General features: G+C 36.5%; 1 protein-coding gene across 2 annotated transcripts; it reads right to left on the bottom strand.

Moving 5' to 3' along the window:
* Positions 1-8,949: 8,949 nt before the first annotated feature.
* LOC306884406 (thioredoxin-related transmembrane protein 1-like) lies at positions 8,950-14,404 on the bottom strand. Of its 2 annotated transcripts, none has more exons than XM_079440227.1 (9): positions 14,187-14,404; positions 13,551-13,666; positions 13,414-13,459; positions 13,005-13,133; positions 12,746-12,791; positions 12,250-12,351; positions 11,392-11,455; positions 9,647-11,250; positions 8,950-9,486 (listed from the first exon to the last, which is right to left on the bottom strand). In XM_079440227.1, exons 1-8 carry the CDS (start codon positions 14,357-14,359, stop codon positions 11,072-11,074), a joined length of 855 nt encoding a protein of 284 aa, XP_079296353.1. In that variant the 5' UTR covers positions 14,360-14,404; the 3' UTR covers positions 8,950-9,486; positions 9,647-11,071. The 2 variants fall into 2 exon arrangements, with proteins under 2 accessions (XP_079296353.1, XP_079296354.1); XM_079440228.1 differs by having other exon boundaries at positions 8,950-9,478; positions 11,195-11,250; positions 14,187-14,402.
* Positions 14,405-16,211: the final 1,807 nt, after the last annotated feature.

The following is a 16,211-nucleotide window of genomic DNA, read 5'->3' as shown; positions in this document are numbered from 1 at the left end:
GCTGTCCAAGGATGTCAGGTACAAGATTGTAGCCCTACACAAGGCTGGAATGGGCTACAAGACCATCGCCAAGCAGCTTGGTGAGAAAATGACAAAAGTTGGTGCGATTATTCGTAATTGGAAGAAACACAAAATAACTGTCAAGCTCCCTCGGTCTGTGGCCTCATGCAAGATCTCACCTCATGGAGTTTCAATGATCATGAGAACGGTGAGGAATCAGCTCAGAACTACACGGGAGGATCTTGTCAATGATCTCAAGGCAGCTGGGACCATAGTCAAGAAAGCAATTGGTAATACACTACGATGTAAAGGACTGAAATCCTGCAGTGCCTGCAAGGTCCTCCTGCTCAAGAAAGCACATGTACAGGCCCGTCTGAAGTTTCCCAATGATTCAGAGGAGAACTGGGTGAAAGTGTGGTCAGATGAGATGGTTGTGGTCAGATGAGACCAAAATCCAGCTCTTTGGCATCAACTCAACTTGCCGTGTTTGGAGGAGGACGAATGCTGCCTATGACCCCAAGATCACCATCCCCACCTTCAAACATGGAGGTGGAAACATTATGCTTTGGGGGTGTTTTCCTGCTAAGGGGACAGGACAACTCCACCGCATCAAAGGGACGATGGACGGGTCCATGTACCATCAGGGCCAGGGCATTGAAAATGGGTCGTGGATGGGTCTTCCAGCATGACAAGGACCCAACGGCCAAGGCAACAAAGGAGTGGCTCAAGAAGAAGTACATTAAGGTCCTGAAGTGGCCTAGCCAGTCTCCAGACCTTAATCCCATAGAAAATCTGTGGAGGGAGCTGAAGGTTCGAGTTGCCAAACATCAGCCTCGAAACCTTAATGACTTGGAGAGGATCTACAAAGAGGTGTGGGACAAAATCCCTCCTGAGATGTGTGCAAACCTGGTGGCCAACTATAAGAAACATCTGACCTCTATGATTGCCAACAAGGGTTTTGCCACCAAGTACTAAGTCATGTTTTGCGAAGGGGTAAAATACTTATTTGACTCATTAAAATGCAAATCAAATTATAACTTTTTTGAAATGCGTTTTTCAGGATTTTGTTATTGTTATTCTGTCTCTCACTGTTCAAATAAACCATTAACTGATCATTTCTTTGTCAGTGGACAAACGTACAAAATCAGCAGGGGATCAAATACATTTTTCCCCACTGTATATATATAGGCTAGATAGATAGATAGATATAGATATATATATATATATATATATATATATAGATATAGATACAGTGTGTCATGCAAGTAAAAACATCTGACAGATTTCTTATAATGGAAGTCTGCGGGGCAAGCCATTCCAAAGGGCTTAAAGCAGAAATGTGCTGCTGCTCATGTTTTTGTTAAAGTGTTTACATTAATTTTTCTGTGGAAAAATGTGTGTAAATTGGCTTAAAATATCTTTTAACAGTGTGTCTACTGTTTTGGGTGGATAAATGTTACAGATATAGTTCCTGTGGTTTCTCTCAGCATAAACAGTCACTTTATAGCATCTTTGTACATATGCAAGTGTTACCACGTTTTGCTGCCTTTACAAGGTCAAGACAGGAGGACAATTGGACTTAACTTTGCACAGACAAGATTAAAAAATGATAAAATCATTCTAGTCACATGTAAAGATGTATAACCTTTTTATTGGACAGAGGATTTTATCCTCTGTCCAATGCTTTTCTCCATAGACTTCCATTGTAAGTGGATTGCTATAAACAGGATTTTTGATTGTTTTTGCAAACTGAGCAATACTGATAAAATATATTTGTCTTTAACTTCCATAATCCATAACATGCTTTGTTTTTGCATATTAGGCTCTCTAAGACAGGCAGGATGAGGCAATTGACTGTGTCTATTGATTTTTGGCAACATACAATTATACTGTTCATCATCAAATCCCATCATGTTCTGATGTTAAAGAGATCTGAGGTCAAGCAGCTTCTGAGTTGAGCTTCTGGTTGAGTCTCTCTTGATGTGTCTCAGTCTAATGGGGTTTTGAATTATATTTTTAAAGAATAAAGAGCTTGGCCTGTAACACAAAATCAGGTATTTATAGTGGGAAAAGTGGGTTGATTTTGTAGTTTATATTGCAGGGGGAAACAGAGAAGATTTAAGTAAATATTTGGTCCTGTTTGGGTTTCTATGCGCAGTCCAGAGTCCAGAGACATTACTGCTTCCTATTTAGTTTCACTGAAGACAAATCATACTGTAGTCACACGTGAAGGTCAAAAACCTGCTACAACATGTGTTTGGTTTTGGTTACGTGGTCTGCACATGTTTTGTGTATTAATATTTTCAAAATAAACAGATTTGCCTCTAGTAAAATGTTTTCATCATTAATAATGTACATCTGTAATTTCCACTACCTCTGCCTGTGCAGGTGTAATGCTCTTTTCGCAATTTCTCCTCTGTAATATCCATAATCCTTTAAGTCACACTGTTGTTGGTAAAGATCAAGCAGATCAGCTTTTCTGTAATGCACAAAACAGCTTATTTTTATGCTACCCCAAACCTGCTTAAAGACGCCCATCGTCTGTTTACTGTATAAGATTAAATGCTATGTGTATGTGTGACCTGAATTCCTGTGTGTTTGTATCATCCCGGATAAAAGCAGGCCTCTGTTCTTTAAGGAGATCGACTCATATTTGTGCCTGTGTGTGGACAGAAGTATAATTATTTATTCAGAAGTATAATTATTATTTGGTCCAGATTTTATTTATTTTCTAATTAATAAAGAATATAAAGGCATATATCTTTCATAATAATTAAAGATTTTGTCAGCAACAATAATGTGTGAATGGAAATGTCTTTTTAAAAAACTGGAGCCACATTTAAAATATTCTAGTGTTGGACAAATACTCCAGTGTCATGTTATAAAGCTGTTCATGCTTCTGTTTGAAACTTTCTCCAAACTGTCACCAGATCAGTTCCTTCTGCTACAATCGTGCATTCATGAATGTGTGTGAGATGACACAGCATGCTGATACAAACTGGTGCTGCTCTCTCCTCCAGTGGTTCCATTCTCAGGAAGAACAGTAAAAGCTCAGAGGGGAAACAGCATTGTTTTCTCTCAAACAATCAAGACTTTTAGGGCCCACAACAGTTTACTCATTCACAAACAGAATCAGTGCAGAACACTTCTCATGTTTAGTGTTGGTCAGTGCTTGACCTTCTAGTATCCCAGCAGCCCTCGGCAATGTGAAAGCAAAGCCATGTCCTTACCGCCACCATGACACTGCTGATTTGGCAAAACAAGACCAGGACAAAATCCCAGTGGGGTAAAGAATCAAGCCTAGGCACAGGAAACTCTAAGGAAACCACTTCCTTTCCCAGCATTTCCTCCCTTTGCACATTAAGTGCAAACACTTTGGTGTAAACAATCTGACCAAAAAGGTTTTGTTTAACAGATAAATCATCTTTTTGCCGAGAATGATATTTCAAAAACAGAACAACGCAACTTTTAATGCCTCTGAGCTCAGGCTGTACTGTAGCCGGGCAGAGCAAACAGCTAAATACATCCAGATGTTCTTGCCGTTTGTAACTGGAGACCACGGGACCTAAACAGATCACTCAGACCCATAACATGCAGGGCCAAAACTCAAACTTTATAGGATAACCTTCACAGCTTTATCTTTGCAGGATGCATTTGCGTTGGATTCTTTTTAGCATACTGTTAAAAATAAAAGTTCCAAAATAGGTTTTGTACCGTGATGCCATAGAAGAACAATTTTTGGTTCCCCAAAGATTCTTTCAGTGAACATGTCTTGAAAGAACCATTTTCTTAGCTTAAAGAGCATTTAAATAATCTAAAGAACCGTCTACTTTAAAAATTCCATGAATGTTAAAGATTCTTCATGTAACAGCAATGATTCGTATAATACAAAAAAAAAACATGTAACTTGCAAAAATGCAAGCGTGTCCTTCATGTAGTATAGAAGAGTGCTCAAACAATATGTTTGTCTGTTGTATTTTTTTTTTTCTGTAATCATAGGTTCCCTAGCATCATTTGCAATGCCGCAGTCAGAAGATAATCACTGCATTTTAGTGGTTCTTTCATTTCAAACTTTCTTTTCAAAGTAAAAATTATGAGCGTCTGTGTGTGTTTGTATATTTATGTGTGAGCGTGTGTGTGAGTGTGTGTATTGTGAGGCCTCCTCAGGAAATGGGTTTGGGTGGGGTGGTAATATGGGGTTGGAGAGACAGAAAAAGTTCTAAATTGGGCAGTGAAAAGCACAATGTCTCTACAGCTCCTTAGTGGTAAACAGTCTAGAGAGAAACAGCTGCTGTTTATTTTAAGACATGAAACGATATAAGGTCAAATACAGAGGTATTATATAACTCTATAATATATAAGGTGCATATGAAAGTCTCTATGATATGATCTAGTCCCTAGATATGGATCGGGTCCGTTCACAAGGAATAGCTTGCTTCTCAACAAGCAGCACTTCTGAGTTTATGTTCCACAATTCAGACAATTTTTTTCCCACAATTCTGAGTGAGTTTTTTTTTTTGCAATGAAATAAAAAGTTTTAAAGGTAATTGCAACTTCCAATTGTAATTGCAAAACTGTAATTGCTAAATCTCACAATTCAGACTTATCTCTTTTGAATTGCAAGTTCATATCTTCTACAATTCTGGATTTATATCTCACAATTCTATTATTTATTTTCTTTCTCTTTATTTGAGAATTGTGAGGAAAAAGACAGAAATGTGAATTCAAGTTTTTTTATTTTTTACTTTATTGGCGGAAACAATCTTCCATTGGACAGATTTAAATTCCTAACTCTATATGAGCAATGGAGTGAAATGAGCAATTTTTGATTGTCATTCAAATGGTTGTGTAGTGCTGTGAGAGTTTGCGTGGGCCCATGTTTCAGTCATGCTCTGGCATCTGAAAATGTGTGTTTTTAGGAGGCACGGGCTCATGGGAAGATAAATCAGACAAGCACATTCCAACCAGGAACGTTGTGACTTCTGCACCTGCTGCTCAGATCACTGTCCTTCTGCAAATCTCTAGTTTCACACAGAATTGGAGAGCAGGTTTAGTTTTGAATATAGATGGGGATGCAAAAAGCAAAAGGAACGTGGACTCTGATGCAGCGACTAAAATAATACTTATTTCCTTCCCTTCAGAATCCCATGATATGTTTGGACCGTCCCATGTTGCTCTGTGCAGCAGTGATGCGTGCTGAGAATTACAGTAATTACCTTTAATGACAGTCAGCTCAGAACGAGAACCTTCCCTGTAAACAACATACAAGATTCTCTCTGATGCCTCAAGTTTAGCCTGAGATCAAGTGTCTTTGTGATAAACCTTCTAAATGAAACTATTCTGGTATAATCAGTTTCACAGACTGAAGAAGCATTATTTTTTGCTGTAACTACATTTTTGCTGCTAAATAAGTACAAATTCAATCAAAAAATTCTGATCACATAAAACTTATTCTTATTAGATTTAGAGTTTAAAAAAACAAACTTAATTATATTAATTCCCATACTTTTTTTAATATATTTTTATTTTCATATGTTTTGAAATGTAATTTATTCAGAGCTGAATTTTCAGCAACCATTATTCCAGTGTCACATGAAGAAACATATTATTATCAACTTATTATTATCAGTGTTGAAAACAGTTGTGCTGTGCTGTCAAACGTTTGGATACTTTTGAAGGATGATGTTTTGAAATATTTAAAATGTCTTAACTGTCACTTTTGACCAATTTAATGTATCCTTGCTATAAAAGTATTTATGTTTTTTTGTTTGTTTCTTTGTTTTTTTAAATACAGATGCCAAACTTTTTAATGATAAGAAAAAATATTGACAGATTTTATTCTGTGCTAATGGTACATTCTCATCTCTCACTGCTAAATTGTAATGCAACTATAATGTAATTCATAACTGCAGTCAGCTTGATCCGGCTGTAATGCCATTTTATTTTCACAATACTGAGATCAGTGTCTCGACTGTGGCGGATTATATGCACCATTTGTATCAGTGAAAAACAGCAGCATGTTGTGTCAACATGAGCACTTTATATTTTGTAGATGTAGTAACATTATCCGAGGGGAACACTGACCGTGCAGGGAAGTGTTTGGTTTCACAATCACATTGAAAGAAACTTTACACTTCTTGCATCTTCCAATAAGAAAAACTCTTTTACATTTTCCACATTATCACTAGTCTCCTGGGCTTTCAAGGTTGTTCCAACAATTTTTAAGATCGTGAACATCATGCATGTGAATGCTTAAAAAGTGTGGAGCAACACAATCAAAGTAGAGCATCTGAAAAGGAGGTTAGCATATCCCTGAGGACAGGAGAGAAGGATGTCAGACACAGAGAGCTCTTCTTTTGTGTGTGAGAGAGAGTTTCAATATGAGGCAATGTCATTGGTTATGCAACTATAGGCACAAGTTAATGGCACAGGCAGCCTCCAGCAATGTGTGTACGTGCATCTGACAATGAATACTTCTTTTGAATTTCATCATCATTGAACGACATTCACAATACAAACTGACAGGGTAAATAAACAAGATACTTCCATGTAATGTTGCGTATTAGAGATTTTACATATGCCCGAAACTGGAAAAAGAATGATTTATGAACATAAAATGTTCATAAATCATTATGAACATTTAACTATTGTTTTACAGGAAAATACTATTTCAGTTTCTTTGTAAATTTATATATATATGTGGCCTGGCCTGGACCACACAACTAAGTAGCACGGGTGTATTTGTAGCAATAGCCAAAAATGCATTGTATGGGTACTGCAAAATTAACCATTTTTCTTTTATGCCAAAAATAATTAGGAGGTTAAGTAAAGATAATGTTCCATGAAGATATTTTGTAAATTTCCTACCGTAAATACATCAAAACTTAATTTTTGATTAATAATATGCATGGCTAAGATCTTCATTTGGACAGTTTTAAAGGCGATTTTTTTGCACCCTCAGATTCCAGATTTTCAAATAGTTGTATCTCAGCCAAATAAGAAGCTCTAAATGTAAAAATAACAATGTAAATCTTGAAAATGCATGCAGGTAGTGCAACTAAGTACATCATGCAATGATAAAAACAATATATATGTACAACATGCAGCGCATTAGTGTATTTATAGTAAAGAATTTGAAGAGTTTTGCATATAATAGCTTTATGGTAAAAGTATACAATGATCATCTAAAAAAGAAAGTAACTAACACTTTCTTCACAACTAACAATTTTTCAAACTTAAGACAATTAATCCCAACTGTAAAGTTTAAGAAATTACTGATTACTTAATACTTAATTAGTAATGATCAAACTGCTAATATTATAAACATTTTTGTGTTTTTGTGTGAATTATGAAGGACAGAAATCTCCAAACCTCAGAATCAGAATGCAAGTGTATTTCTGGCTTAAACAAGCACCAGATGCATGTACAGAAGATGTGAAAACCAGTCAGAGTGTGTGAAGTTTCCAGCAGTAGCAGCTGTGTCTGGAAGAGTGAAAGTGTGTGTATGAGACAAGAACAGAGAAAGAAGTTTCCAGATGTTAGTTCTGGATGTGAGCGTACACCACCCAGCTCTGATAAACATACACTGCGCTTGGGGAATCCCGGAACATCCATGAACCACAGCTCTTCAAACTGAAAACCCCCCAAAAAATTGTTTGTGTGGTGTATCGACAACATCCATTTAGTTTTAGTGGCAACTTTCATGTTAATTTTAGGATATAATAAATGTAGAATGAACTGGATGTGTCAACCCCCCCCCCCCCCCCCCCTTACATATTTCTGGCATAGATTCTTCAGAGAGGTCTTAAATTCCAGCTTGCTCAACAAACAAATAAACTCTTAAACACATTTTCTCACTAAAGAGGCCCTGACAGAGAGAGTGTCTTATCTAAGGCCATATGTCGACTAGAGAAAACTTAAAAAATACTGCCCTCTACAGATGCAAAAGCATTTGAAATATTTTCTATGCATGTTGAATATAAAGTACATGTTAGAGCAATTGTTCCCAACCATTTTGATTCCAAGGCCACTCTTTACCCATCCTATATAAGCTGATATGTACTACTGCAATAAAATAAAATAAATAACAATACTTTAAATTAAGATTATGTAACATTTAATTAAGATTATGTATAGATTATGTAAACTCAATTATTCTAAGATTTATTGGGGCTCTCCTGGAGGTTTGTCAAGGCCCCCCCAGACCCCTGGTTGAGAATCACTGTGTTTGAGGCTTCACAACTAAATCTCACTCATTTTATAGTAGCCAACAAAAAGTAATTTGACAATAAAATCACACTGTGAATCTTATTGCATTAAAATATCAAACCATGCTGCAATACCAATCCTTTTCTCAGACAATATTCTCATTTTGAACATCTATTGTGTCATTATTAAAACTTTCTTTAAAATAAACATTTTTTTTCTTTTCATACATTTATTGTCCAAATACTTCTGTGGGCCACTGTACACTAAACTGTCCAAAGGGTTTTGAAAAAATAATAATAATTATTATTTAGCAAGAATCCATTGAATTAAGACTTTTTCATTGTTACAAGAAATAAATTATTTCAAATAAATGCAGTTTTTTTTAGCTTTCTATTAAGTTTCTTTAGCACAGAGTCAGCATATTAGAATGATTTCTGAAGGATCATGTGATACTAAAGACTGGAGTAATGGCTGCCGAAAAATCAGCTTTATGATCATAGAAATAAATTACATTTAAAATCTATTACAATAGAAACCAGTTCTTTCACACTGGAATGACCTTTCACAATATTACTGTTTTTATTGTATTCTTCATCAATTAAATGCCGCCCTGGTGAGCGTAAGAGACTTTAAAGCACCTTACTGACCACAAACTTTTGAAATGTAAAATGTCAAATAAAGGCCAACATATTTGCATTTAAGACTCCTTTTGATTACAGGTCTGTGAAAACACTCAACACTACAGCTTTAAACTGTTTATTAACAGTCCAGATTCACGCCATCTCAAATACAGAAACATTCCAAAACCAGTCTCTCACACACATACACACACTTTAAGCAATACAGTTGTAAATACAGACATTCCCACGTTAGAATTGTTCTGCTTTGGACAAATGAGCAGAACACATTGAGAAACACTTTAATTCTATTAGATCAGTCAAATGCCAGGGGTCAAACTACATAGTTAGGATAAGAAGAAAACTATTAGAACTAAAAGGGGAACAAATAAACTGTATCCAAAAAGTTGGAAGACCAAGATACATCCTAAAATCCATTGAAATATAGAATTACCTGAAACATAACACGCCAGCTCTAATCATTAAACTAAATTTAAAGAAACAGGGTATGGAAAATGAGGAAAAACTAATTTAAAGCAAATTATGAGAACACAAATCATGTCCTATGTGACATGAACTAATGAAAGTGTCTTTCGGTGTCACATAATAATCAATCATCACACATAATACACCAGTGGTCTCAAACTCAATTCCTGGAGGGCTGCAGCTCTGCACAGTTTAGCTCCAACCAGCTTCAAATTACACCTGCTTGGAAGTTTCTAGTGATCCTGAAGAGCTTGATTAGCTGGATCAGGTGTGTTTGATTAGGGTTGGAGCTAAACTGTGCAGAGCTGTGGCCCTCCAGGAATTGAGTTTGAGACCAATGTAATACACATTAACAAACAAGTGTTATTTCAGGCATTTTCTAGTTTTCCAAAACTTCTATAACACAAAAACCAAACGAACGAAAAAAAAGAAGAGAAAGAAGCAGCTAAACTCTACTTGGAAGAAAAAACGTTTAAAACAGCGAATTGAACATTCTGGCTTTATATAACAGGCATCCAAAAAGCTCAAATAATAAAATATTTACAAAGTAAAGCACAAAAATCTTTTATATTCCCAAAAGCCTCATTTACAACAGATTCACAGTGATGTTGTGGTTTGATCTAGGTTCTTTTGCTCAGTATTTGTTTGGGGAATATTGGAACTGTGAATCGGGAAATTCCTTAAAGGGATAGTTCACCCAAAAATGAAAATTCTGTCATTAATTACTCACCCTCATGTCGTCTCAAACCCGTGAGACCTCCGTTCATCTTTGGAAACAGATTAAGATATTTTTGATGGAATCTGAGAGCTCTCAGACCCTCCCATAGAAAGCAAGGGTCCTTACACGATCAATAAAAGATCAGTAAAATAATCCACGTCACATCAGGGGTTCAACCGTAATTTTACGAAGCTACAAGAATACATTTTGTATGCAAAGAAAACAAAATTAATGACTTTATTCAACAGTTCATCTCCTCTATGTCAGAGTAGCCCTGTTTTGAATTATATCCAATGGATGGAAACTGCATACCTCTCCTGTGTCAGCCGCACCACGCGGATACGTCTTTTACGTATATTTACACTTTGATTTGAACGACAACAGAGCAGCCGGTATGCGGCTAACACAGAAGAGCGTATGCAATTTCCGTCCAGCGGGTATATTCTCCAAAATGGCACTAGGGTGACGCAGAGAAGAATTTCAATAAAGTCATTTTTTTTGCTTTCTTTTGCGCACAAAAAGTATTCTCTAGCTTTGTAAAATTATGGTTGAACCCCTGATGTCACATGGATTATTTTACCGATCTCCTTGCTATGTTTCTGGACCTTGATCGTGTAAAGACCCTTGCTGTCTATGGGAGGAAGATATCAAAAATATCTTAATTTGTGTTCCGGAGATCTCACGGGTTTGAAACGACATGAGGGTGAGTAATTAATAACAGAATTTTCATTTTTGGGTGAACTAACCCTTTAAAGTAAGTCCTAATATTCCTCTGACACACACACACACACACACACACACTCTAGAGATACTGCATAGCAAGGAGTGTAATAATTAAAAATGGACAGGTGGAAAAGAGAAAACACACAAACCAGCGGCAAGTAAGAGAGAAAAGCACAACCACATCAATCTTTCAGAGGAAGCTAGGACATCACACGTGACATCATCAAGCTCAATAAGCGTTGCCAAGGCGTGCCGTAGCGCTGTGGTTTGTGTGGTGGTTTTGTGCACAGTGAGCGAGAAGCAGTTCCTCTCCAGTCCACTAGGTGTCCTCCTCCGGCACACCCACACCTCTTCTCCTGAGCGCATCGGCTACATCCGCTCGCCGCCACTCTTCAGTCTTTCCACCGTAATCATCATCATCATCCTCTTCCTCTCCATCTGCTTCCTGTTCATCTTCCAACTGCTGCAGGAGACGTGCCTGCCCAGCAGGCAGTTTCCCTAAAAACATTTAGCATCATTTCACCATAGTTTTCTTATTGTCATGTTATTTTTATTTTAATCATCACGATTATTGAATCTCAGGTACATTACATGTTCCTGTAGTCAAGCAGGTGGGTTCAAATAAACATTCACACTTACTGTAGTGATAATCTTGTGCAAAACGGCGTGATGGGAACACAAAATCTGCGATGAAAACCAGTATCTGAGAGAAAGAAAATCAAGGAGACATTTGAAAACGATTCCAATAAAGTTTAATGTTAGCATGTTCTAAGCAAAAGATGTAAAAGCATACAAAATTAAATTGAGCATGTTTTTGATACTATTTGTACTTATTTAGACTTTTAAATCTACATTTGTGGATAAATGAGTTCGCTGCAATGCATTCTGGGATTACCCACTCCAAAATTTACACTTGAAATATACCTTATGTACACAACTGTTAGTAAGTTTGGGGTCAGTAAAACTTTTAAAAAGATATGAATACATTAACTTAGCATGGACACATTAAATTGACCAAAAGTAAAAACCATTATAATGTTACAAAATATTTCAATTTCAAGCAAATGCTGTTGTTTTGAACTTTCTATTCATCAAAGCAACCTTAAAAATGTATGTATCGCTGTTTCCAGAAATGATCAAGCAGCAACTCTTGTCAACATTGATAAAAATAGGAAATGTTCTTTCACCAAATCAGCATATTAAAACGATTTCTGAAGGACCGTGCAGCACTGAAGACTTGAGTAATGGCTATTAAAAAATTCAGTTTTGCCATCTAAAGTAAATTACAATCTAGTAGATTAAAATATAACAGTTATTTTTAAATTGTAATAATATTTCACAAGTTGCTTTTACTGCATTTTTTATTAATTAAATGCAGTTATGGTGAGCACAAATTACTTAAAAAGCCATTAAAAAAAAAAATAATAATAAATAAATAAAAAAAAATCACACAACCTTAAACTTTTAAATATTAGTGTGTTTTGTGTGTATTCTCACCAATCCAAGGACCAATCCTGACATGAGTGTCGCTAGAGCAAAGATCCCATACGAGCCCCAAACCGGGACGCCCAGCTGCTCCGTTAAGTAATTATGGCAATGCTGAAACACAAATTAAACAATCATTTAAATTACTGCATGGAAATTTCTATGAACACATCATCAGGTCAGGTGTTTACAATTAAATATATTTCTTTGCTGAGTCATTAAACAAACATATATCTTCTGGCCTTAATTTATGCTTACACTATGCTGTGTCATGTGCAGAATAATGATACAGTCACCTCTACTTTAGGTCAGGGGGTTTATTTAGCATTATTGACTATATTATCTTGCAGTGTCTGCTGCTGTTCCTTCACCATTAGCTTCAGTTATAAATTATATGTGCCTGTAAATTATAACTCTAAATTATTCAAATAATCTCTAGGAAAAGTGTATGAATTCACAAAACTGACAGGAATGCAGAAGTTAAATAATAATAGGCATACACACTCACCCTGATGAACATGGATAACCTGAAGAGGGCTGACATTGCGTTCATCCTAAAATAAAATAAAAATCAGAAATGATGTCAAATCAAACTTAAAAAATAGCCTGCAAGTATTACATTAAAAGTTTGCCAACTTGTGAATCAGCATTAACCACATGCTGTGGATTCTCTAAACTCCCTTTACTGGAGATATAGCCCAGAGCGATTGCATTATTATACAATTTGAAACCACCCCAGCACACACACCCACACAGCATGCACTCACAGGAAGGATGAGGGGCCAAACCAGGAAGAGACCGGCTCTATGCTCTGCCATTTCTTCTCATCAATGAAGCTCAGGAAGTCATCTTTAGATCGGGCTCCTTGATACCGCCGAAACACACCATCTTTACAGCTGCAACACACACACACGAACAGCCATGTTTAACCATTTATAACTGCCTTTACACCACACAGATGTAAACAAGACAATTGCTGGTGTCTATCTATCTAAACAAAATAAAACTTATACTTTAATTTAGCAAAGATGCATTAAGTTAATCAAAAAATGACAGTATAGACTTCAATAGTTCACAACTATCTTTACTTTTCTGATTTGATCAAATCTGTCACCAATACCAGCTCACTAACTTCTAAAGTAAGGGTTAAATGTATGAAAATGGAAAGAAACTCACTGGTAGATAGTTGGAAGAGCTGTGATGATAAACCTCCCGCTCAAACCTGCAGCGCATAGAGAGAGACGAGTGTGAGAATCATGAATACAGGCGATCACGTGAGCAGAGAAGGCAGATGTGTGCAGATAGAGTCATACCTGGCTGCTCGGTCACGTCCACTTTGGCAATATTCACTCCCAAATCTTCTCCCCATTCTGCAAACTCACTCCACACAGTCTGGAGCTGCTGGCAGGCTGGACACCACGGAGCAAAGCTGCAGCAGACAGACAAACCTTTTAATCCAATAACACAACCCCAGCCAGTGAAGACACAAAGACAGAGGCTCATTTGTTTTCCATTGGATCCATTTAACTACAATCCTCTTACTCGATTGCTCAGTGTGCAGGGGAACATTTCTGGAGAGAGGGACAGGGAAGATTCTGACATCTTTTACTCACAGTCATGATGTTAGAGATGTTAGGCAGAACGACAGTCACCAATCAGATACAGATGCATTGAACATCAATGGTGACTGAGGCTGTTATTCTTCCTAACATCTCTTTTTGTGTTTCAAGGAAGAAAGTCATGAGGTTTTGAATCAACATTTGGGGGAGTGAACTATGCCTTTAACCTCAGACCAATGATCTTCCTCTATCCTGAGCCCAACACAAGACCACTGCAATAAGAAGTAATCTGAAGCTAGATATTTGAGATCATTTAGATTCACGTGCAGCATTAATCAACATGCATAGATAAACATAAATAGACTTTTTTTGCACAACTCAATAACTCACAACTCGATCATCCATTCTCCCATCAGGATTTCCTCCCAGTTTCCATCTGTGATTACTCTTAAATTGTCCGTCTTGGCCGACGCGGGCTGGAGCATTACACATGTTGCGATAAGCGCAGAAAACACACACGCGCCGGCTGTCATCCTGACTGTGCGTGAGTATGTGCGCGCCATGTTTCAGCGCCCACTGCTAGCCTTCCGCTTCCGCCTCGACTCTGAGGTCCCACTGATGGGCGGAGCCGCTTCGATGACGTCATGGCGTATAGCGTGAGACAGAGTTTAAGAGAAAATTTCCCTTTCATTATCTTTGATTGTATTAAATATTATTATAGCAACATATGATTAATGGTTTTAGGTTGCATATAAAATTAGTACCTTTTGTCTTGTTTTATCTGCTATTTAGGTAGCCTATTTGTTCTATAAACACACACACACACACACACACATTTAAAATTACTAATTATATATATATATATTTAAGTAAGTTTATTAACGTTTAAATGTATTTAATTTGTATTTGAGTAATGTATTGAAGTTCAAATATCCGCATATCCGCCTGTCATATCAAAAATACATTTTATGTTTATTGAAATATTGAGGGGGGGGGGGGGGGGCCACAAGGTGGCGCCATGAGCTCTTTCTTACTGGTAAATGCACATATGATTGCACTATTTACTATTCACATATAATATAAAGCCCATTACTGCACAGTTTGTGATTGAAACTTGAGTTGAATTTACGAATCCATTAGAAGAATATAAAAACCACGAAGAAAGTATAGCTAGAAATTAAGGAAATTAGGGTTTACTGTAAAAAAAGCTGTTTAAGAAGAGAAAATGAGCTTATAGTCTATAACCTAATATATTTGCTTATATTTAGCTGATAGGACTAGGATAGGTTCATTTGCTCATTTCTTGAAGCAACAGAGAGGTCATTATGTTAATTCTCTTTTTACAAGCCAAGGTTTAAACCATTATACTAATAGATTTTTAATATTTTAACGCTGAGATTTTGTGTGTGTGCATGCTTGCACAGAACAATAAAAAAGAGAATGCTTAGCCGTTTTCTAAAGAAACACAATGAGGCAGAAATGCACACGCACCCTCAGAAGATGTTATTACTCACTCTCTGCTGACACTAAATGAGTGCTAATGACAGCACTGATGTGATAATTGCTGTGCCATAGTGAATGTGTTCATGTAAATGTGTTGTGTTTGTGAGTGTGATGTGATTGTTTAGACTTATTGAGGAAAGGGTTATGATTACTGTATGTATCGGGTGGGGTTAGGGAAATGTTCAAAATCACGTTCTTGTTCATATGGAATTTTTGTAGCTACTATTCAGTCAAGACCTATTTTTTGATCTTGAAAAAATTGACTTTAACATTGCTAAAAATAACACAAAAATATGAAAGCAATGAAAAAAATAAAGCATAGTTTTGATACAGTGCATTGACATATTGTCTGACGAGTGAGCAAAGTTAAATATAAAATGCTTTCTAATGGCTCTTTTCCTCTAAAACTTGTTTTGCATGTATTTCTTCAAAGAATCGGTAGGCCTATGTCTGGCCTGTGAATGTTTCATAATTAAACGCTCCTAAAACATGCTTTTCATACTCTCACCTGTGTATAATTTATCTGAAACATCATTTACACCACATTTCAGATATGTTTGATAACATTCTGTGGTGGACATAAAATTGGTGAAAATTATATTGAAACATTTTGGACTCTTTCTTCTTGTTAGCTAGGATTCATTGATAGCATTGAATTCAGGATGCATATTTTCACACTTGCATAATTTGACAAAATTACAGCTCATTGGAGATGATGTGCAATAAAAATATTCCATTCACACATCGTGTCAAGTGTCCTCACACATCTTGTCTCATATTTCATCTCAAGCATGCTCTACACTGATCATTTTGTTTCCTTGGTAACCAAAGACCCAAACTAAAAAAAAATAAAAACGTAATTAGTGGAAAAAAATGCGTTGTGGTAGAAATAAACAGATTTTCTTTTAAATA

The sequence above is a fragment of the Barbus barbus genome, assembly GCF_936440315.1.
Source record: "Barbus barbus genome assembly, chromosome: 18".
In the NCBI taxonomy this organism is placed as follows: Eukaryota; Metazoa; Chordata; class Actinopteri; order Cypriniformes; family Cyprinidae; genus Barbus; species Barbus barbus.
Note: the sequence above shows the minus strand (reverse complement) of the source record. Positions and strands in the feature narration are given on the sequence as shown.